This window comes from Lonchura striata, chromosome 29 (genome assembly GCF_046129695.1).
Source record: "Lonchura striata isolate bLonStr1 chromosome 29, bLonStr1.mat, whole genome shotgun sequence".
Taxonomy (NCBI): domain Eukaryota; kingdom Metazoa; phylum Chordata; class Aves; order Passeriformes; family Estrildidae; genus Lonchura; species Lonchura striata.
Window position 1 is genome coordinate 1,432,433 of NC_134631.1, and position 21,652 is coordinate 1,454,084.

Below are 21,652 nucleotides of genomic sequence, written 5' to 3' on the forward strand. Positions count from 1 at the left end.
TCTCACCCCTGGGCTTGGATTTGGGGATCCAGGCCCCTCCTGTTCAGTTTGAGGATCACATCCCCCCCTTTCCCTCAATTCAGGCAGCTCCTGGAAGCTTTTTCCTGGGAGGAATCCCTGAGTTTTGGGACTTTTGGGATGTAGCTTAGGAGGGGGACAGCTCTGTCGGGCTTTCCCCTCCCTGTTGTAGCCCCTCAGCTGTCCCCGACACCCTGGGGGTGTTGGGGTTTCCCTCCTAGGGACAAGGACGTTCATCCCCTTCCAGGGGCCCAGTGCCCAGCTGGGGCTCCAGGTCAGGGGTCCTTGAGCAACTGCCCCAGAACCTCCGCCAGGGTCTCCCAGCGCAGCCAGAGCCGCTCGGCCTGGGCTCCCCAAAGGCCTCAGCAGGATCCAAGTCCTGCCCAGGAACCCTCAACTCCCTCAAACCCAGCATCCCCCTCATCCCCTGCAAGTTCCTCCCATGGCACTGGCCATGGCTGTGTCCCCACTTGTCACTGCCCATGTCCCACCATGTCCTCACCCATGGCTGTCTCCCCGCCATGTTTCCATCCCTGTCACTGCCCCCCATGTCTCCATCCATGCCTGTGTCTCCCCATGTCCCTAGGGATAGCCCTGTCCCCCTCCATGTCCATGCGTGCCCATGTCACTCTCCATGTCTAATGCTTTTTCTCTTTTTGAGCCTGGTCTTATAAGCTCTCAGAAATAAGCATTATACCCTTGATAGCTCAGCTACCTCAGGTGGCATAAAACAAACAGGATGGCTCATGTGACAGTGTTGGAAATAAAAAGTTTTAATGAAAGCAAAAAAAAAAAAAAAACAGAAAAACAAACCAAGTCAGGGGAAGAGGTTCTTGCTCTTGCTAAAACACTTCACAAAAGCAATTAACTTCTTTTGTTCTTTTCTAGGGAATTGCTTAGGTGGGACTTTTTGGCTCCTGTCCAATTAGCTACCCTTAAGTTTGAGGTGAAGTCCCAGAGGTCCTATGAGGTGTCTTTTAACCAAATTGAGGAAACATCTGGCCTTTTGTCCTTTTTAAGGGAACAAAAGGTAACTTGTTTACTCTGTCAACAGGGGGCACATTCTTACACGTGTCCCAGCATGTCTGTGTCCTACCATGACCACATCCACTTCTTAGTTCAATGTCTATTTTTACTTCAATATTGGATATTTTAAAGGGATAAAGAGAAATGAAAATCAAGGCCAAAATAAAAAGACTTCCATGTCCATGCTGGCTGAGGATCCACGTGCTTGGGTGGAGGGAAGAACCTTTTTTGGTGGAGTTTCTACCCCTCTGTCTCCAAAATCTTGGTCTTTTCCCCAGTTTTTCCACCATCTGGCTGCAGAAGACACCCTTGGGCAATAAGAAATCAAAATCATGGAATCCCTGAAGTTGGAAAAGACCTTGTCCTGGATCAGAGCAAATTTGGGAGAGAACCTCCAAAAGGATTCCTCTGGAAAGCAGATTCAATTGGTTCCTCCCGCAACCGGTTTGGGAAAAATATCTCCTTGGAGAAAAGTCGAAAAACTGTTTTTTAAAGAATAAAACCTAAACAATATTAAACAATAAAACCTCTTGCTGCTCTAAAAGAGACAAACTCAGAAAAGTCCCTCCGTGGGTTGTAGCTCAGCTCACTCAGTGTCTTATCAGTCCCTCTGGTGCTGGAAATGCCACAGTCCAGGCCTGGCCTGCTGGGCCACAGGTGTGAGCTGCTGGTGCTCTTCTGGGTGTTCAGGCCAGAGCAGGTTTAAACAGGTCCAAAGAAAAGGGAAAAACAGCCACAGTCCAGGGAACTTCTCTGCCACAGCTAGCTAAAACTAATTAACAGCAAAGGAGAGCTCTGTCCTGCTGTCTGTCCATCTGCAGGAAACCCAGCCCAGGAGCAGGAATGTGGAGGAGTGAGTGCAGTTTTTGAAAACAAACTCTGCACTTCTCTCCCTCCTTTGCTCTTGGAACAAGTCTTAAAGGTGCCAAAATTATAATTCACCATAAACAGAACAGAAAATTGGAGATACAAGCATCATATAGTCAACCTAGGACATACCTCCAAGACCATTCAGTATTCCTTGATGCCACCAGAAGATAGGATTGAATGCAAAAGATTGTATGAGGTTGAAAGTCGACAAATCTGCTCTCCCCAAGGAATTCCCATTGTTGGTCTGCATCCCGATGGATGTTCCTGCCACTGGGTTTATCTAGGTGCCCACAGGGAACGAGGAAGATGTGGAGCCTCCCAGCCAAGTGTCTTCCCAACACAGATGACCATGCCCATAGATCACCAGGGATCTGCCCAGGGTCACTGAGGATCACCCAATGTGGATCCTCCCATAGGGAATGGAGCTGGAGCAGCACATGAAGCTCTTCCCTCACTCAGGGCACTCACAGGGCTTCCCCCCTTAGTGGCGCCTCCTTTGGTGTTTGGTCAAGGTGGAGCTCGTGGAGAAGCTCTGCCCACACTCCCCACATTTGTATGGCCTCTCCCCGGTGTGGATGCGCCGGTGGACGGTGAGGTGGGAGCTTAGCTTGAAGCCCTTCCCACAGTCGGGGCAGCGGTAGGGCCTCTCCTCTGTGTGAATCCGCTGATGTACGAGGAGACTGGAGCTGATCTGAAACCTCTTCCCACACTCAGGACACTCGTAGGGCTTCTCCCCGCTGTGGATGCGCTGGTGTTTTCTCAGGTCAGAGTGCCACCCATAGCTCTTCCCACATTCCAAGCAGGTGTAGGGCCGTTCCCCAGTGTGGATCACCCTGTGCCGAATCAGGGCTGAGCTTTCTCTGAAACTCTTCCCACATTCCCCACACTTGTAGGGCTTTTCCCCAGTATGGATCTTTTTGTGTTCCGTAAGCTGGGAGTTCAGGCTGAAGCTCATCCCACACACCCCACACTCATAGGGCTTTTCTCCAGTGTGGATCCTCTCATGTCTCCTCAGGCCAGAGCTCTGCCTGAAGCACTTCCCACATTCCCCACACTCATAGGGCTTTTCCCCAGTGTGGATCCTCTGGTGTTGCATCATGTAGCCCTTCTGGCTGAAGCTCATCCCACATTTCCCACACTCAAAGGGCTTTTTCCCAGTGTGGATTACCTGGTGCTGCATCAGGTGGCCTCTCTGGCTGAAGCTCTTCCCACATTCCCCACACTCAAAGGGCTTTTCCCCAGTGTGGATCCTCTGATGTTGGATCAGGATGGAGTTCTGGCTGAAGCTCCTCCCACACTCCCCACACTCAAAGGGCCTCTCCCCGGTGTGGAACCTCTGGTGAAGTCGAAGGCTGGAGCTCCAGCGGAAACGCTTCCCACATTTCTCACACTCGTAGGGTCGTTCCCCAGTGTGGATCACCTGGTGCTGGATCAGATCCAAGCTCCGGCTGAAACCCTTCCCACATTCCAAGCACTTGTGGGGCTTCTCCCTGCCATGAGCCTTCTCCACCAGCTCCGAGCTCCGGCTGGATCTCCGCCCGCCTTCCTGGCTCAGGGGGGCTCTTTCCTCCCTGCAGCTCCCTGGGCTGGGTTTGCTGCTACTCCTCGTGCGAGATCTCCAGGGCTTTTCCTCCTCCTCCATTTCCTCCATTTTCATTCCTCCCCGGGAATGAAAAATCCTGGTCTGGGGGAAAAAAAAAACAGAGCACCTTGGACTGGGAGTTCCTCCTGTCCCCACTTCATCTCACAAAGTCATTGGGCATCATGTGTCTCTAAGAACCTCCAAAACACCAAGGTTCAGCATAAAAATCCTCCAAACTTCAAGACACAGACCAAAACCTCCCCAAACATGAAGATTCAGCAAAAACTCTCTCCAAAGTATAAAGATTCAGTCCCTAAAAAAATAAAAAAGCACCAACATTTAACCCAATAAAGCTGAGAATTGCCATGATTCACCCCTGTAAAAATCTTGGAACCCCTCGACAGTCACCTGCTACATGTGGGGTGGCAATACTACTGGGGCTGGGGGGAGGCTGTAGATACAAGGAGAGATGGAACCTTGTGGTGATCCCTGTTTCTTCTCCTCATCCTCCTGTGTCCCTATTCTTCCTCACCCTTCTCTTCCTCCTGCTATTCCTCCTTCTCCTGCACAATCCCACCCTCACCTGCCACCTGCATCGTTTGACCATTCTGTTCCTCAAGCCTGCTTCTCCTTCCCTTCTCCTCCTGCCCCCAGGCCCAGCACCCACTGCCGGCTCCCTCTTCCCCCCAGACCCACAGCATCCCAGCGCAGGGGCAGGGATGGAGTGTGTGCTCTAATTGGCTGAGCTCTGCCCGAGCCCTGGGGCTGCAGCACAGAGGGGACACCCTGCTCCAGGGGGGATGTCCCACAAACGGGGGACCCCATGAAAGGAATAAGAGGAAAGTGTCTTTACAAACAGATGCTCTGAATCTGCTCGGAGATAGGGCCAGAGAATTGTACATACGGGTGTGACACGAGAATCCATTGGTTTCAGAAAATGTTATTTGATGACACAGACTGCTGCTGAGCCAAGGTCTTGCTAAATTCATTAACTTGGAGAAGAACAACAAAGCTTTAACAGAGCCATGAATATCATCTGCTATACAATAGTGGGGTGCATATTTATGTGGGTATGTAGTAGCTGGATTGGGAAGTCTGTAGCTCTCAAGTACTTCAGCCAATGCAGAAAGGGAAAGGAAGATGCAGCTGGGAAAATTAGGATGAAAAGGAGGCTGTGTCCTCTAACACTTGGAGAGATCCCATGGGGAATGTTCCATGGCTTCTCCCTTTTATTAGGAATGAAATTACTTTTACAGGACTCCTCTGTCTGCATTGTGGACAGAAACCTCTGGTAATGTCAATTTTTCCCCACACCCTGGGGCTTATCCAGAATTCCTTCCACCATCCAGGGCGGTGGGCAGGGAGTGAAGCTGAAGGTGCCTCACCCACTTTGGGTGATCGGCTCCCTTGGCTGGCGGCAGCACCGGGGATTGATTGGGGACCCGGGAGTGACCAGGAGACAGACGAGTGACACATCAGTGGGTCTGTGAAGAGTCAGCAGGGAGAGAGCACTGAAAATCTCATCAGTGAGTGCCCTGGGATCCTCAGGGAGTGAACATGGCAGGGCACCCATGGAGGGGAGAAAAGGGAAAGCCAGGGAGGGGGTCTGGCCAAAGGGATGATGATCCCAAAATGTCTCTGAAGGGTCCCGTGGGAGAATGTTGAGGTAGTTTGCACATTCCCCCAGAGGTAATTAAGGATATGGGCACCCAGGGAGGCAATAAGGGAAGTAGAGAAGGGATTTGGACCACAGGGGATGGATGGTGTTGGTGAGCTGGGAAGGGACTGGGTGAAGGGGAGTGTGCAGGAATATGGTTAAAGCAAGAAGCAGGAGGAGGAATCTATGTGGTAGGGAAAATAACAATGGGAAAGAGGAGGAAGAGAAAAATACTGAAGACTGGGATGTTTTTCAGCAGGGTCTTATCCTCTAAATTTACCAGCTGATCCAGGCCCTTTCTATGCCTGGTTTCCAGGAGAGGAGAAGAAGGAGGTCAGGATGCCAGGGGTTTCTCTGCGGTGGCAGCGGCAGCACCGGGCGCAGAGGTGCGGCACCGGGAGCACGGGCTGGGGCCTGTGGGGAGCTGCGGGGCCGGGCCGGGGCTGTGGGGCAGCCGGGGCTCAGCGCCGGGCGCTGCCTGACCCCACCAGCCCCGGGCAGGGCCGGCAGTGGCCCCCGGCCCCCAGGAGGCTGCGGGACGCCCCGGCCGCTGCCCGGCCCCGGGGAGCTGCCGGCCCTGCCCGCCGGGGGGGCCGCCTTTGGACACTGCGGCAGGACAGGCACCGGCTCTGCCACACGGGCTGGGCAGGGACCCTGAGCACAACGGGGAAAACAAAGGAACAGCTGGGAAATGCAGAGTGCACATGGAAGGATCAGGATTTGCTGTTCAGGATTTGCTTTGGGTCCCTGCAGAAAGGAAAGGTTTTGCAGAAAGCTCAGCAGCTCTCAGAGGATGAGCACCCACAGGCAGTGACCGGGGCTGCAGGAGTGGCACAAGAAGGCCCTGCAGCACTTGGGCACAAAGGCACAGCAGCTGAAGGCAAGAAGGGATGAGCAAAAGGCCAAGCTGAAGGCAAAGGCCACGGCAGAGTTCCCACAGGCCCTGAGGGATCAACCCCAGGGCCCAAGGGGGCCCCAGCACCCAGGGCATGACGGGGTCGGCCACAAGCACCTGGCAGAGGCATTGCCCTCCTGGCCAGGGCAGAGCCCACCCAAACAGCCCCTGGGAAGGAGTCAGGGCTCCAGCTGCAGCCCACAAGGACACTGCAAGCACAGACAGCAGCACCCTCAGCAGGAGCAAGTCTGTGGGAATCCAGGGCTTCCCTCTCACTGCCCTGAAGGCCTGGGACCCTGGCAGGGGGTCAGGAACCCCTCTGTACAGAGCCCTGAGAGACACTGTCCCTGATCTCTGTCCATGGAAAAGAGTTTTCAATCTTATAGTATGAATTACAAGCACAGAGTGTTTGATATAAGTAATAATTAACTGTGGCCCAGTTGCAAAAGTAAAATTTTAGGATTCTAGATTAGGGGTTCAAAGGGGACAAGATGGAGGAAATTGGGTGTGTCTTGTCCTTTTTCTCCTTCATGACCTCCACATTTCACTGTATTGTTGGCATTTTTCTATTGGTTTAGGCTGGGAACACACTGTTCAACGTAGATGATAGATATTGTCACATTATTGTAAATATAGCACACATAGTTTCTGGTATATAATGTTTGTAACATCCCACTGGGGGGAAGAGTCCCACACGCTGCCCTGCAGGACAGAGCTGCGGCAGGGCAGCAAAACATGTTAGATATAAACAGAATAAACAACCTTGAAACCAGCACAGACCAATTATGACTTCTTCTTTGGCACTGGGGCAGAAAGACAGAAACTTTCTACAATCTTGGAATCATCAATACCACATATAATGACAAGTCGCGTCCCTGGGTGGACATGGATTGTCAGGGCTGTCAGAGCTCCATCCCACAAGGGAACCCACCACACTGGAGCCCTGGAGAACATTCAGGCTGGGTCTGCATTGAGAGGCCTCTCCTGATGGACACAGGGGCTTCTCCATCCACGCTGGATCTTACACCTAAGCTGGACAACTGCTAAAAATGTCTTTGAGTATTCAGGGGAGAAGTAGGAAAGAGGAGTGGCTTTATTCAACCACTCTTAGCAGATATGGGAAAGGGTTTGAGATGCAAGAATTTTTATTTGCTCCTAATTGTGACTATAGTTTACAGGGAGGGGATTTGATCACTAAACTGGGAATGCAAATTTATATTATAAAAGGTGATACAGAGGCTAGTTCTGTTGTACCTTTGTGTCATATGTCTGGCAAGGCCTATGATGAAGTGAACCCAGAAGTGTGAGTAGCCTCAGGGAAATGGGGAAAATTAGATATAGAGTGGCACAAGTGTTGTCTAGAAGCAACACCCTATTCCAAGGGAGGGAAGAATGAAAAATGCATATTATATGATTGGCTCATTGCAAATATTAAAATGAATACTATATGTGTTATGTTGGAAAGTTATGCTCTAGTAATCTCTTTTAAGTTGTGCTGTATTAATCTCTTTTAAGTAGTGTGCTACATACAGTTTTTAGCCTATAGCATGAGATTAAAATAGAAACTATGTGACATAAGATACTTTTTGTAACTAGCTCAAAGAATGGAAAAGATAATCAAGAAATTCTTTGCATTATTGTCTCTGGATAGAGATCACAGCAACAGACACCTAGAACCCCAGAGAAGAATCATTGCCTCCTTTCTGGAAAAGCTCAGACTTCGAGGAACCAAGAAGGTTGATTTACAACATGAGGGGGAAGCTAAAGAAACACCCTGGTTTGAAAGGAATGTTTGAATCATGTATGAGATATATGAATATGCAATAGGCCATTGCTTTTAAGGGGTAGTCCTTTATAAGCAAGGTGTGCTATTTGGTGGAGTGCCAGGCACCAGGACTCCATAATTGTTTACATTTATTGTCTCTTATTGTCCTAATTTTTATGACTATTTTCATTACTAAAAAAGTTCTAAAATTTTAACAAAAGTGAATGGTGTTTTTCACAGGAAGGAAGGGGAATTAGACAAAGCGCAGGACAAACCCACAGAGCTGTGTGTGCTTGTAAGAGCCTGGCACTGAAATGCCCTGAGCAGGAAGGCTTCAATAGCTTCTGGTAACACCATGTCAGCTAAAAGGGGGCAAAATCAATTCTGACTTCTTCAGCAACCACTGGATCACTTAAGTTATTTCTAAAAGAAATAATTCCAGGAGAAGGGATTGTGGAAGCAATAGAATGACAGTAGAACTTACTTTACAGGAAAAATGGCTTGGGCAAGAAGAGCCAGTACCAGGGCAGATACTCAATTATCTCCCTTTGGAATTCATCTCGGGAATTCCTTACCCTGGAAATTCTCCACCTAGTGCAGGGTGGAGATAAGGGATGCACATTTAAAGCAGTCTGTGGCCAGAATCCTGTCTCTGGTGCAATCTCTCCCCCAGGAAGCTGGGCTGGCATAGAGCCTGCCTTGGTACTTTGCTGCTGCCAACATCCAAGCAGGACATGGGCTCTGCCTAAGGAGTGCAAAGCAGCACCACTGGTGGCCAAGTGGCGTGGCCCATGCCAAGGGGCCCCGAGGCCAGAAACAGCCGCCAGCACAGCTGAACACGGGGGGACCCCTCAGCCTGGGCTCCAGGTCTCTGCAGCCCCGGAGATTTGCACTTCCCGCCTGCAGCAGGAGGATGGGAGGCCCCCCTGAGCCTGCACTGAAGGCAGCGCAGCAGCAGCCAGGGCTCCACAGCGGGGCAAGGCCCTGGGCCTGCCCACACATCCTCTGCTGAAATCCTCGGCCTGGCCACCCTCCTTGGGCAGCTCCAGCCACCGGGGCCAGCCCTTGCTGCCACTGCTGCAGCTTCAGTGCTCGCTGGGCCTGCACTGCCACAGCTGCTGGGGAGACACCGGGACAATTCCACTCACTTACAGTCACACTGCATTAGCTGGGTTGGTGGAAAATGTAGCAAGTTTCATTTAAAAAAAAAAAAATTATTTCTCTACTCAGGCTTGGTTTGCCTTTGCCTTGCAGAAAGAAATTTTAAAGGTTTTGTTAAGGGCTGTTACACCACTCAATGGAGATGAGTTTAACATCTCAACACACTGGGAATACCCCAACAGATACCCACAAAACATCAGTGCCCCGCAGCAAACAGCAACCAACACCTACCCCAGATACTGCCCCCGCAGAGTTAGAGGCACCTGGTCTGCAAAAGTCTGGGAAGGAAATCCAGGAGTTTGAATCTAATTTACATCAGAGGCAAAGAAATCTGGGTCCAATAGAAAACCAAATACTAAAAACTACACAACTTGGAAGCAATGAACATTAAACCAATGGATTTAGATTGGTTCAGACTGTATATAGTTTAGGAAAAATCTAGTAAAACTCACATGTCATGGAATGATTTTCTCTGCACAGCTAGGCTGTGTGTGGATGAAATTATTTCTGTTGCATATCTTTGCCAGAACCAAGGAATGCCTTGACTCTCTAACACTAAAGATATTGTTGGAAATTTTTTTTCCCTGCAGTTTCAGAGACAAGATTACACCATGAGAATAACTTTCCATAACAACTGTCCTGGCTTGTAAAATAAGCATGTATTCTATATGCCATCTGTTGGAGCTTGGGCAGTTTTCTTATCTCTTCCAAGAACAATGTCTCCCTCTGGGGAGATATCTTCAGTTCATGGACCATGGAATGACTCACTGCATGACAAGTAAAGTTACATCATCCCATTGTGAGATGCTCCACCCAGAGGGATGAGCCAAGCACCCCTACCTGCATAAAATCTGCACTTTTTGGGACACTGAACAGCTATTAGCTAGATTCCCAGAAAAGCAGCTCTTTTCTCTGCTGGATTCCCAGAGGAAGACCAAGCCCAACTACTACCAGACCCTCAAAGAAAACTCCACCCTTCTAGAGATCGCCAATCCAGCAGCATTTCATCTGCCACTCCAGGAAAAACAGCCACCATTTAACTAGACTACTGCCAACACCCTAACTCCTCAGGGTGTTAGGTTTCTGACTCTCACTAGTTTTGTTTGTACTAATTACATTTTTATTGTTATTATTTTTATTTAGTTTTTCTCCTAATAAAGAACTGTTTTTCCCATTCCCATATCTTTACCTAAGAGCTTTTTTTGAAATTGTGGTAATTCGGAGAGAGGGAGTTTACCTTTTCCATTTCACAAGAGGCTTTTGCCTTCCTTCACAGACTCCTGCCTTTCCAAACCAAGACAGAGCCCTTGGACAATCTTCCACCCCTGTACCTGAATTCTCCTCCCCAGGCTCAGGCCCCTGTGCCTGCACCAGCGGGGCGCCCGCCTCAGCCTGCACAGGCACAGGCACCGCCGTGTAACACACAGCCCTCGGCTCCGGTGCTGCCGGACCCATCAGGTCCCTCCCAGCCCCACCTGCACCACAACAGGCAGACGATCCCGGGCACACACCTCCCACTGGGAAAACTGCTTATCCTCCAGCTAGCAGAACACGGTGCAAGACACGGAGAGAAAACCATGACGATAGTGAGGAGGAAGGGGACAGACCCAGTCTTTACCCTCTAAGGGAAGTACCAACTGCTCCCGGAGTCATTGGGTACGTAAATGTGCCGATCAATATGGGAGATGTAAGAGCTTTCAGCAAGGAAATGCAGAAATTAATGGATAATCCTCTCGGGGTGGCAGAGAGGCTGGATGAATTTTTGGGGAACATCATCTATTCATATGATGACATCTGCGCCATTCTAAGCTCGTTATTCAACGCCGAAGAATGGGACATGATACGGCAGGCTGCAATAAATGATTGAGAACACAGGAATCCCCAGGGAGGGAGTGGCACGAGAGAAAGCCTGAACAGAGGCCATCATAGAACACCCAGGTGGAGGAGGATCAGTCTAAAATGATAGGGCTAAGGAACATGGTAATACAGGGAATTTGGGGGATGGTACCAAAGGGACAGAACATTAGTAAAGCATTGGGGGAATGCCAGGGGAGGGATGAAATACCCACCAAATGGCTGGAGAGGCTGAGAAAGAGCCTCCAAATGTATTCAGATACCGACCCTAATTCACCTGTCGGGGGTATTCTGTTTAAAACACAATTTGTTGCTAAATCATGGGAGGACATACGGAAAAAGCTAGAAAAAATAGAAACTTGTCAAGAGAAAAGCCTCCAAGAATTGTTAAGGGAGACACAGAAGGTTTACATGAGAAGGGATAATGAAAAATAAAAAGCACAGGCAAGGATACCTGGTGGTGGCAGTAAGGGAATGCAAAAACAGGAGCAGATACAAAATCCCGGAAAGCTGGCACAAACACAACAGCCCCAGGGAAAACCTAACCCCTCTCAGAAGAAAGGCATAAACAAACAGGTAAGCAGCCCTGAGTGCTTTTACTGTAAACAGAAAGGGCACTTTAAAAGAGACTGTAAGAAGAGAATGAAGGATGAACAGATCTTCCAGGAGGATTAGAGGTGTCAGGGGCTTTATAATTTGGGGTCCAGAACACCTGGAGAGCCCTTGATAAAATTAAAAATTAGACCCCAAAAACAAGAATTGGTGGTTTTGGTCAATTCAGGTGCAAAAAGAACTACAGTTCAGCAACTGCCACCTGGATTTACTAAAAGCAAGGATTCAATGGTGGTCATTGGGGCTAAAGGGGAACCCTTTAAGGTACTGGTTTTAACAAATGTGGAAATAGAAAATAAGTTTTGTCTGGGGAACATAGTACTGGTAGAAGAAGCAGATTATAATTTGCTGGGGACGGATCTAATGGTAGTTCTGGGGATAAGACTGATAGCACAGGACTCCCAGCTCACAGTAAGTTTATACAAAATAACCGCTGAGGACAAAAATGAGATAAATCCCAAAGTGTGATTTGGGAAGAGGCGGGGAGGTTAAACACTCCACTCAGGAAGAGGCGGGGAGGTTAAACATGGAGCCAATTCACACTGAGATCCAGAGACCGGAGGATCCAATCAGGATTAAACAGTACTGCATTCCCATGAAAGGCAGGAATGGACTGAAGGCTGAAATAGAAGATCTAATAAAGAAAGGCACATTGGAACTGTGCATGTCAAGACATTACACTCCTATCTTGGCAGTACAGAAGGCAGATGGTAGTTACAGGCTGGTGCAAGATTTGAGGGTGGTAAATCTATTCTCTGTACTCACCAAACCTATTTGGACAAGCCCTTGAAAAACTCTTAAGTGAGTTTGTGCCCGTTAAAGGGACCAAATTACTACAATACGTAGATGACCTATTGGCAGCCGGACTCAGGGAGGAGGATGTGTGGGACCATAGCACTATTAAACTTCTTAAGGGAAAAAGGGTTGAAGGTCTCAAATTGAAATTACAGTTCACAGAGCCTGAGGTCTAGTACCTAGGGCATTGGTTAACAAAAGGTAAAACGTTGGATCCGGACAGGATAACAGGTATCATTACTTTACCCCCTCCATGAACAAAAAAGGAGGTCAGGCAGCTGCTGGGCTTCCAGGATACTGCAGGCAATGGATCGAGGGATATAGTGAGAAGGAAAAGTTTCTTCATGAAAAGCTTATCACGGACAAGCTAAAGTAGACAGAGCAGGATAAGGAGGGTTTCAAGAAATTAAAAGAAACCCTCGCGGCAGCTCCAGAGTTGAGCCTCCCTGATGTAAAGAAACCTTTTCAGCTGTTCCTGGACATCAGTAATCACACTGCCCATGGGGTTTTAACGCAGGATTGGGCAGGGGCCAAGAAGCTGGTGGGGTATGTATCAAAGTTTTTAGATCCTGTAAGCAGAGATCTTACCAAGCAATTGTAGCAGTGACAGTATTGGTGGAGGAGGCTAAGAAGGTGACTGTTACAGAATTGCTGAGAGAGAGGGCATGATTTATGTCTGGAGTGAGAATTGAGCTACCCCTCAGTCTAGGCCACAGATTTGGGGCTTGTGAGGCCTTCCAGCCTCTGACACAGTTAGAAATTAAGAGCTTGTGGCGCAGATAGAAATTGTATTAAGGTGTGATGCGAAGCACTGGGCTGTTTGGGTGTAAAGTAGTATAGGTTTATACTGTAAGGTTTAGGCCACTTTAAGACAAAGGTAAACAATATTAGCGTGCCAATGAGAGTGCTTTGTAAAGTATAAACTATATAGAAGTGTATAAAACCTGCCATCTTCTCTCGAATAAATGGAGAACGTTGCATTAATCATATTGGTTGGATGTGCATTCTGTCCTGTCCAGCTTCCCGTTATCTGAGGTCCCTGGTCGCAGGTGACCGTCGGGGCATTCTGCAGCAAAAGGCTGACAAGTGGCCAACTGACGCCAGGCTCCTACAGTATGAGGCTGTATTAATCCACTCCCGGGATTTGGAATTGTGAACTACCTCGGTGCAAAATCACGCGCGATTCCTGACTGGGGAAGCTGCAGGAGTGCCTTCCCATGACTGCGCAGAAGTGGTGGAGCTGCAGATCAAAATAATGCCAGATTTAGAAGAAGGTGAAAAATGGTTTGTGGGTGGTTCTGCAAGGGTCATAGATGGGAAAAGGAAATCAGGATATTTCCTGATGGCAAAACCGGGGTGGTAGTGGAATCAGGACCCCTGAATCCCGGATGGTCAGCACAAGCTTGTGAGTTGTACGCAGTATTGAGGGCCCTGTGGAAATTAGAAGGGAAAAAAGGAACAATTTTTACAGATTCAAATTATGCATTTGGGGTGGTACACATATTTGGAAAGATTTGGGAAGAACGAGGGTTACTCAATACTCAGGGAAAGAGGCTAGTGCATGAAGAAATTAAGGGGGCCAGAGACAATTGCCATAGTCCACGTGAAAGGGCACCAGACAGGAATGCAGTTCAGGACCCAAGGGAACAATTTAGCAGACAAAGAGGCCAAAAGCGTGCCTCTAATGAAGGTAAGTACCCCAGGAATCGAAGAAGGGGAGTTTCAGGAATATCCTCCCCACCCCTTCCTGAAGGAAATCGAGGGGTACAAGAAGATAGGAGGCCAGCTAGAAGGAGGTAAGTGGAAATTGCCAGATGGGAGGGAGCTGTTGTCTAAAGACTACAGCAGAAACATCCTGAGGAGATTACATCAACAAACACACTGGGGATTCCAGGCCCTGGCAGAGCAATTCCCTGGATTCTTCAGGTGCAAGGGGATTTATGAACTGGCAAAACAAGAGGTGCAGGGGTGTATGATTTGTCAAAAGATTAATCAGGCAAAAACATGGCAGGTGGCACTGGGAAGTCACCCAGTGGCATACAGACCTTTCAAAAGGATTCAGGTAGATTTTACTGATCTGCCTAAGGTGGGGAGATATAAATTTTTATTGGTAATAGTGGACAAACTAACCCACAGGGTAGAAGCCCTCCTGAGCTCTCAGGTGATGGCTCAGACAGTATCAAAATTTCTACTAGAAGAAATCATACCCTGATATGGGTTAGTAAAATACATAGATGCGGACCAGGAGACACACTTCACCTCAAAAATTATTAGACAACAAGCCAACGCTCTGGGGATCCAGTGGGAATACCACACCCCATGGCATCCTCAGAGCTCTGAACAAGTTGAAAGGATAAATCAAACATTAAAGGTTCAATTAGTAAAATTGATTTAGGAAACAAAAATGTCCTGGGTAAAGTGCCTCCCCTTAGCCTTGCTAAATATCCGGAACATGCCTCACTCCAAGACTGGACTGTCACCTTTCGAAATGCTGTATGGGATGCCATATGAACATGGTACGCCAGTGGGGCATCCGAGGATAGAAGATGGACATACACAGCCATATCTCATATCCATAAGTAAGAATCTGCAGGAATTGCGGAAGCAGGGAATAATAACCTAAAGGTGCCCCTTTAGGTTTTTCCACACATAAAGTACAACCTGGGGACAAAGTGCTCATAAAAACGTGGAGAGAAGCCCCACTGACACCTCACTGGGAAAGCCCTTTTCTCGTCCTCTTAACCACAGGTACAGCAATACAAACAGCAGAAAAGGGGTGGACACATGCATCCCGAGTGAAGAAGGTCGAGCACCAGGAAGAGATGCCAGAGTGCAAAGTCACCTCTCCTCCTCGGGATCGTGGCGGCCAAGTAAATGACTGACAGGGATCTGATAAAGTGCACTGAACCTCACTGTGAATGTTATCCATTTGTATATTTCAAATGTGAGTATTGTAAGGAGGTTTGGGTCACGCACAGTAGAAGGGGATATTGGCCAAAGGGTTTATGTGATAAGTGCCTAGAAGGGGAACTAGCCATATCTTAGAGCTTGACACAAGCCTAGGAATAATCGGACTCTGAGATCTGCTTTCATTTGTTTCAAAACAGGCTAAGGGGAAAATTGAGATCAAAAGCTCAAATCATTACTGTTGAGTGCCGGAGGTTAAATAAAGTACCCTGCAGTGCAGATACAGTTAAACTACCAAGGTGGAGCATCTTTTAACGGAGGTATGCAGCTCAGTCCAGGTATGACACCACAGAAGACTATTCTTGCTGCCGAGAAAATGGTTTACCTCACCACTGGTGGCAACCCAGTGGGCACAGGCAAAGGCAGAGGAATAATAATCGTGGGGATCCTGATCAATCTGAGTCCAGCAATGTGCCTCAAGACCAGCACGCGTTGCACTAACTGGCCCAGCACAGAGGTGTGAGGCCCCGGTGAAGGCGCGGGCTCTGCATACAGACTGTCCGGAGAGCACACGGGGAATCGGAGGCTCCGACAGCCCCAGCCCCAAGGAACTGCGGCAAGGGTAAGATAAGCGGGCACTGTCCCATAAACGGCACCCAGCAGGGGATACGCAAGCTAAAAGAAAGAATAAGGTGTTACTCACAAAGGGCGACCCCCAAGGACAGGCAGTCAGAGCACAAGGTACATAAAAGAAATGTTGAACAGATATCTGTCCCGATCTGTGATAAATGTAACTGCACAGTATGGACTGGGGGAAGGATGGAGTCAGTGTTTGTAGCATACTTTCAGGCTAACCCACTGTGTTATGACAATAACCACTTGGGAATGTGTGTTATGGGTGGACAGACATACTGGGTCGGGAAGAACTTAAAATATGAGACCAAGATGTCCCTCAAAAATGAGCCAGTTATCTTGGACCTTTTAGAGGATTAGGATGACCGCGTTTGTTTGCAATATGACAGGATGTTCTGCTTTTCAATAACAAAGAGGGAGTGGACCAGGAGAGCAAAATTAAACAGGTATCACAGGAACTAAAAAGACAGAAGGCAAAAATAAGAAAAAGAAGGATGGAGCAAGCAAGGCTGAGGACCCTAAGCGAGCAATATGATCAGCTCAAAAAACAATATACCAGTTGGAGTTTCCCTGCCTCATATCAAAACCTATTTGTGGATCTGATGCAAGAAACTGCAACAGAATTGGGGCTGTCCAATTGCTGGATCTGCGGAGGGCTCAAGTCTGCAGAGAAGTGGCCTTGAAAAGGTGAGAGCTTAGCTCTAGATCAACTCCTGAAATGGGATAATGCTATAATTGGGACATTTGGCATTAGCAGGGAGGGAAAGGAGCACACTGAAATGGTGGGATACACTTCATGTCTGTCCACTCCAACAGTAAATTCCTTTAACAAAAGCAGAATCTGGCAGCCAGAAATCCCTACTGGAGTACTCCAGTACCTAGTAGGTACCTAGTAGGGTACTGGAGCTGGGAAAAAGGCACTAAATGTTAATGGAGAGAAAAAAAAATCGAACACTGCTGGAACAAAGGCTCTGGAGCTAACCCTTACCAAACCTTAGAGAATTGAGAGGATTCTGGAATAAACCTGAAAACACAAAGGTCAGGTGGAAAGCCCTGAATGGTTTATATTGGATTTGTGGGAAGAAAGCATACAGCAAACTACCTCAGTGGTGGAGAGGATCATGCACTATTCAATTGATCAGACACATTTTCTTTACCCTACCTCAATCAGAACACAGCTCACTAGGGGCCCCCTTATACAAAACTTTGAGCAGAAGAAGAAGGGATTTGAAAAAGAAATTCCCTATCTTCGGTGGGGGTCAGACCTGGGGCGAGAAGTGGCCAGCAGAAAGAATAATAGAGGATTATGGTCCTGCAACATGGGCCCAGGATGAAAGCTGGGGGTATAGGACCCCAATTTATCTGTTAAACCGACTAATAAGATTTTGGGCAGTGGTAGACATGGTCTCTAACCACACCTCAAATGCCCTTGAGCTGTTGTCTAAACAACACTCCCAAATGAGGGCCTTCGTGTATCAAAACAGAATAGCCCTGGACTATTTACTAGCAGAGGGAGTAGGGGTCTGTGGAAAGTTTAATGAATCATAATGCTCTATAGAGATTGATGACTATGGAGAAACCATCAGAGGCCTGTGACAGAAATTAAAAGGGTAGCACATGTCCCAGTACAAAAATGGAACTCCGTACTCCAAGCATCCTGGTGGGATCATCTGTTTGATGAAGCATGGCAGAAAAAGGTAATATTTTTTTATATTGTTTTCAATAGCTGGGATCATATTCCTACCCTGCCTGATACCATGCTTTATCAGGTCGATACACTCAGTAGTGCAGGGTATGCAGGTGGCTGCCGTGCCCACAGACCCAGAATGTGCTATGGGAAAAACAAATCAGGTATCAAAAATAATGAAATTGGGAGAGGAAAATCTACACGGTAGGGCAGCAGATGCTTTGGCCAGATTCAAAGAGCAGATACAGGGAGAAGGGGATGTCTACAAATTGTACCAGGGAATTCCAAGACAAGAGTGGGATAATAAGCCTTGAGGGAACTAAGAGATTTCTCTCCTTCTTATAAAGAACTAGGAAATGGGATAGTAGCATAGGGTAGAAGTAAAGTTACACATAATTATGCAGAAAGTTTAGAAAGCAGGAATTACTATGTTTATGTAGAAGGAGAGGGATTGTTTTGTACATATGGGATAATTAATGCAGATAAAAATTGTTATATACATTTTATGTATGTATTGGTAAGAAATACCCTTATAAAAAGATTTTTAAGCACACAAGTCAGTGTCGGGGATTGCATCACAGTGTTGAAACCACCTGGACAAGAGGAAGGAGATCTTCATTTACAAATGAATGAATGTGGCCAGCCCAGAGATGGGTGTTCCTCAAGGTGATCCACCAGGATGATGAATACCTGATAAATATCTAAGACTGAGATAGCTGGAGCCATCTGTGAGATACATCTCAATACTGGATTACTGGATTCCTGGATTCTGGGAACACATCATGGATGTTTATCACTCCCCGAACATGGTTTTGTTCCCTGGATGTTTATCACGCTCCGACATGGTTTTGTTCAGCTCCTTGCAGAGAAAGAACTCCACAGGAATATGTGCAGTCCTGAAAGAAAGAAAAGGAACTCTGCTTCGGGCAGGACAGTCGGTGTGAAACAGAGGGGACCCTCTGCTGTAGCATCAGACCTGTGTCTCACCCAGCACCGGTACCCAGGCTCTGCACTGACCCTTTTTGATTGGATTGTGGCTCTTCTTTTTTTTTCTCTAAATTTATACTTTGATCATTTAATAAATTTTCCTTAATTAATAAATTGGAGCATTCATTTATAACAAAGGTGATCCTTTAACTCATTAACAGTTAATAGTTTGTTAAAAAATATGCTTTAAAAAGAAAAAATAAAAGCAGCATATTCTGGGGTGGCCACATATGAGTCATCCAATGGCTGATCTGGAAAAGAATTTTCCTTCCAGCAGCCTGGAGAGGAGCTTAAGAAATGCAAATTAACAGTGCTGGGGTAAAGCATGGACAATGTATTTGGGTTTCTTGCCTGGGGCTGGAATTGGGCTGATTCCCTCTGCCCCCTCATCCCAAACTCTGCCATCTCCCACAGATGGAATTTGCACAGCTGAAGGCAGAGCCCGTGGTGAGGATCTCTGACTCTGCAACAGAAATGGCTGAAGCTGCAAAGGGAAACAGCAAATGGAGAATGTTGACAAAACTTCACTAAAATAAGGGGGGGAACATCCCTCTGCCCACTCCAACATATGCTGTCACTGTCTATGTTTTATAGGGTGGATTAGAGCATTGGGGTTTTTGCTACCACAAGTTCAGAAAAATCAGTTAGAATGCAAGTATTTGATGTTTACATTAGAGGAAATCAGTCAATTGATGCAGCCCTGGCTCTTGAGGGAGTGCCAAAAATGAGAAAAACACGAATGGCCACCAGACAAATCCTACAATACCGCAGACTAGCCCCTGGGAACCCTATGGAACTCATATCAGGAGCCACAGAACCCATTTATCATTTCAATGGCATCAGTAGATTAAAAGCTGTCCTTGAAATAAGAACCAACCAGACAAATCCAGCTCCTGACCTTCCTGCTGACCAGGCCACAGAAATGAAGAACACATTTCACCAGGGGATGGGATCAAATTATCTGTTCGCAGAAAAAGGAGGAGTTTCTCAAAAATTAAATGACTCAAACTGCTGTTGGCAAAGAGATGAAAAAGGAAAAGTGGTGAAAAAGATAAGAAAGGAAATAAGAAAGCAGCTCATGTTCTGCCCCAAATGTGAAAAGGATGGGAATAGGACACGGTTTTGTGGTGCCCTGGCACATCAGGGGTTAAACGAATGCTGCTTCAGAACTCTTCTGTGCTGCAGCAACTCTCATCTTTTTACCATGCTCCACACCTTGGCACTGCAGCTCATCCAGCAGCTGAGCCAGGGGATGCAGGTGGCAGCCAGGCCTCCTGATCCACAAACGGCTACAAAAGGACAGGGAATGAGGGCACCGAGAATAATCCCAAAACCAAAGAGGACCCGGGAAGGACAAAACAGAGTCAAGGAGTGAATCTGCCTGGAGATAGGGCCGGGCACTTGTAGAGAAGGGGAGAAACCATCAGTCCCAATAAATGTTACAAATTGATCCAGACAGCTGCTCAAAGTCCCGCTACATTCCCGAACTTCGAGAAGAACAATGACTTAACAGAGCCATGAATATCGGCTGCTATACAAAAGGAGGGTGCACATTAACGAGGACAGGCTCCAGGCGCATCGGGAAGTCGGAACCTTCCAAGGAACTCAGCCGGTGGGCAAAGGCAGAGGGAGATGCGGCCGGGAAAATGAGGATAAAAAGGAGGCTGCGGACTACGAGCACGGCAGAGAGCGCACGGCAAATGCCCCACGGCCTCTGCCCCTGCTCGGCAATAAAGTCACTTTGACAGGACTCCTCGCTCTCCTCCGGGCACACGAACCTCCGGCGACGGGAATTTCCCCGCCCGCTCCCGGCCGCGGGGCAGCCCCTCTGTCCTACCCACAGCAGCCGGGCCGAGCCAGCGCTGCTCCGGCAGCGGCTCCTGCCCGGCCCCGGCGGGAAGGAGACCGCGGGCAGCCGCTCCCGCAGCGCCCTCAGCCCGGGGCCGGCACGGGCCGGACACGGCACCGGCGAGCCGCCGGAGCCCCCTGCCGCCCCCTCCGCCCGCAGCCAGCGCCGAGCCCCCGCAGAGCCCAGCGCGGCTCCCACCTGCGCCGGGGCCGCCTCCGAGCTCCGCCGCCGCCGCCTCACCGCGCTCCGGCCGCTGCCGCCGCTGCCGGGCCCGCACAGCCGCTCGGCCAATGGCGGCGCTGCGCGGCCACGGCCGCCCTCAGCCCGCCGCCGGGGCCGCGCCGCGCCCCGCTCCCACCAATCAGCGCGCCGCAACCGCGACTGACGGCACCGGCGGCCAATGGCAGCGAGCTCGGGGCGGGCTCTGCGCACGGCCGCGCCGCGCCCCGCTCCCACCAATCAGCGCGCCGCAACCGCGACTGACGGCACCGGCGGCCAATGGCAGCGAGCTCGGGGCGGGCTCTGCGCACGGCCCCGACTCGTCCCGCGCTCTCGGCGCCCCCGGGCTGCGTGAGGGGAAAGCCGGAGATGAGGAACAGCCCCGGCACGGGCCCGGGCCCGAGCCGGGATTGAGCTGCCCACACAAACAAACTTCTCCGCGCCTCCCGCCACGGCTTTCCCGGCCCTGCGCCTCCCGTGCCTCCGCCTCTGCGGGAAGCCCAGGAGCCTCACTTCTCCTGCCCCTCATTGGTGCATCAGTGCTTCGCTTTGATTTCCCCCAAAAAGGGAAACCTGCCCAAAGCCCTGTGGGTGGGTGGGGCAGGGGAGAGATTTCTGGCAGAAAACACAAAAAAACTAAGATCAGGATATTGAGAGTTCAAAGAAGACCCTTAAATGCAGCTTTCCCCACGCCTCCCTGCTCCCGGCTGCACCTCCTCCCCCGGTAGTGGAGGAGACAGGGAATGGGGCCATGCTCAGCTCATCCTGAAGGAGAGATGGCAGCTGTCAGTCGGGAGGTGAGGGATCCTGCCTGTGGCTGCCATGGCTTGGGCACGATGGTCCTTCCAAACAGGCATGGGAACAGGAGTGGCTCCATGCTCAGGGCTCTGTTTGTTGTTTTTATGAGCTGGAGAAGAAAGAGCCTCTACAGTGAACGGCCTGCCAGCATCACTGCACTTCTACTCTGATCTTTTTCTCTTTCCTGCTATTATGGTACCCTCTGTCTGTTTTGGTTTGTATTTGCTGTTCTCAGCTTTGCCTTGAACCGTTTGCCTGGAGCCTGTCTGCTCTGCACTCCTGGCCTGTCACAGCAAAGCTGCTGCTGGCAGAATTCGGACCTGTCCTTTCTTGTGTG

The 21,652-nt window shown here is 49.1% G+C and overlaps 1 protein-coding gene across 1 annotated transcript; it reads right to left on the bottom strand.

The window, feature by feature from the left end:
* Positions 1-769: 769 nt before the first annotated feature.
* LOC110474542 (uncharacterized) lies at positions 770-20,579 on the bottom strand. The gene is made up of 2 exons (XM_077788943.1): positions 20,497-20,579; positions 770-3,598 (listed from the first exon to the last, which is right to left on the bottom strand). The coding sequence occupies exon 2, from the start codon at positions 3,569-3,571 to the stop codon at positions 2,396-2,398; it is 1,176 nt and encodes a 391-aa protein (XP_077645069.1). The 5' UTR covers positions 3,572-3,598; positions 20,497-20,579; the 3' UTR covers positions 770-2,395.
* Positions 20,580-21,652: the final 1,073 nt, after the last annotated feature.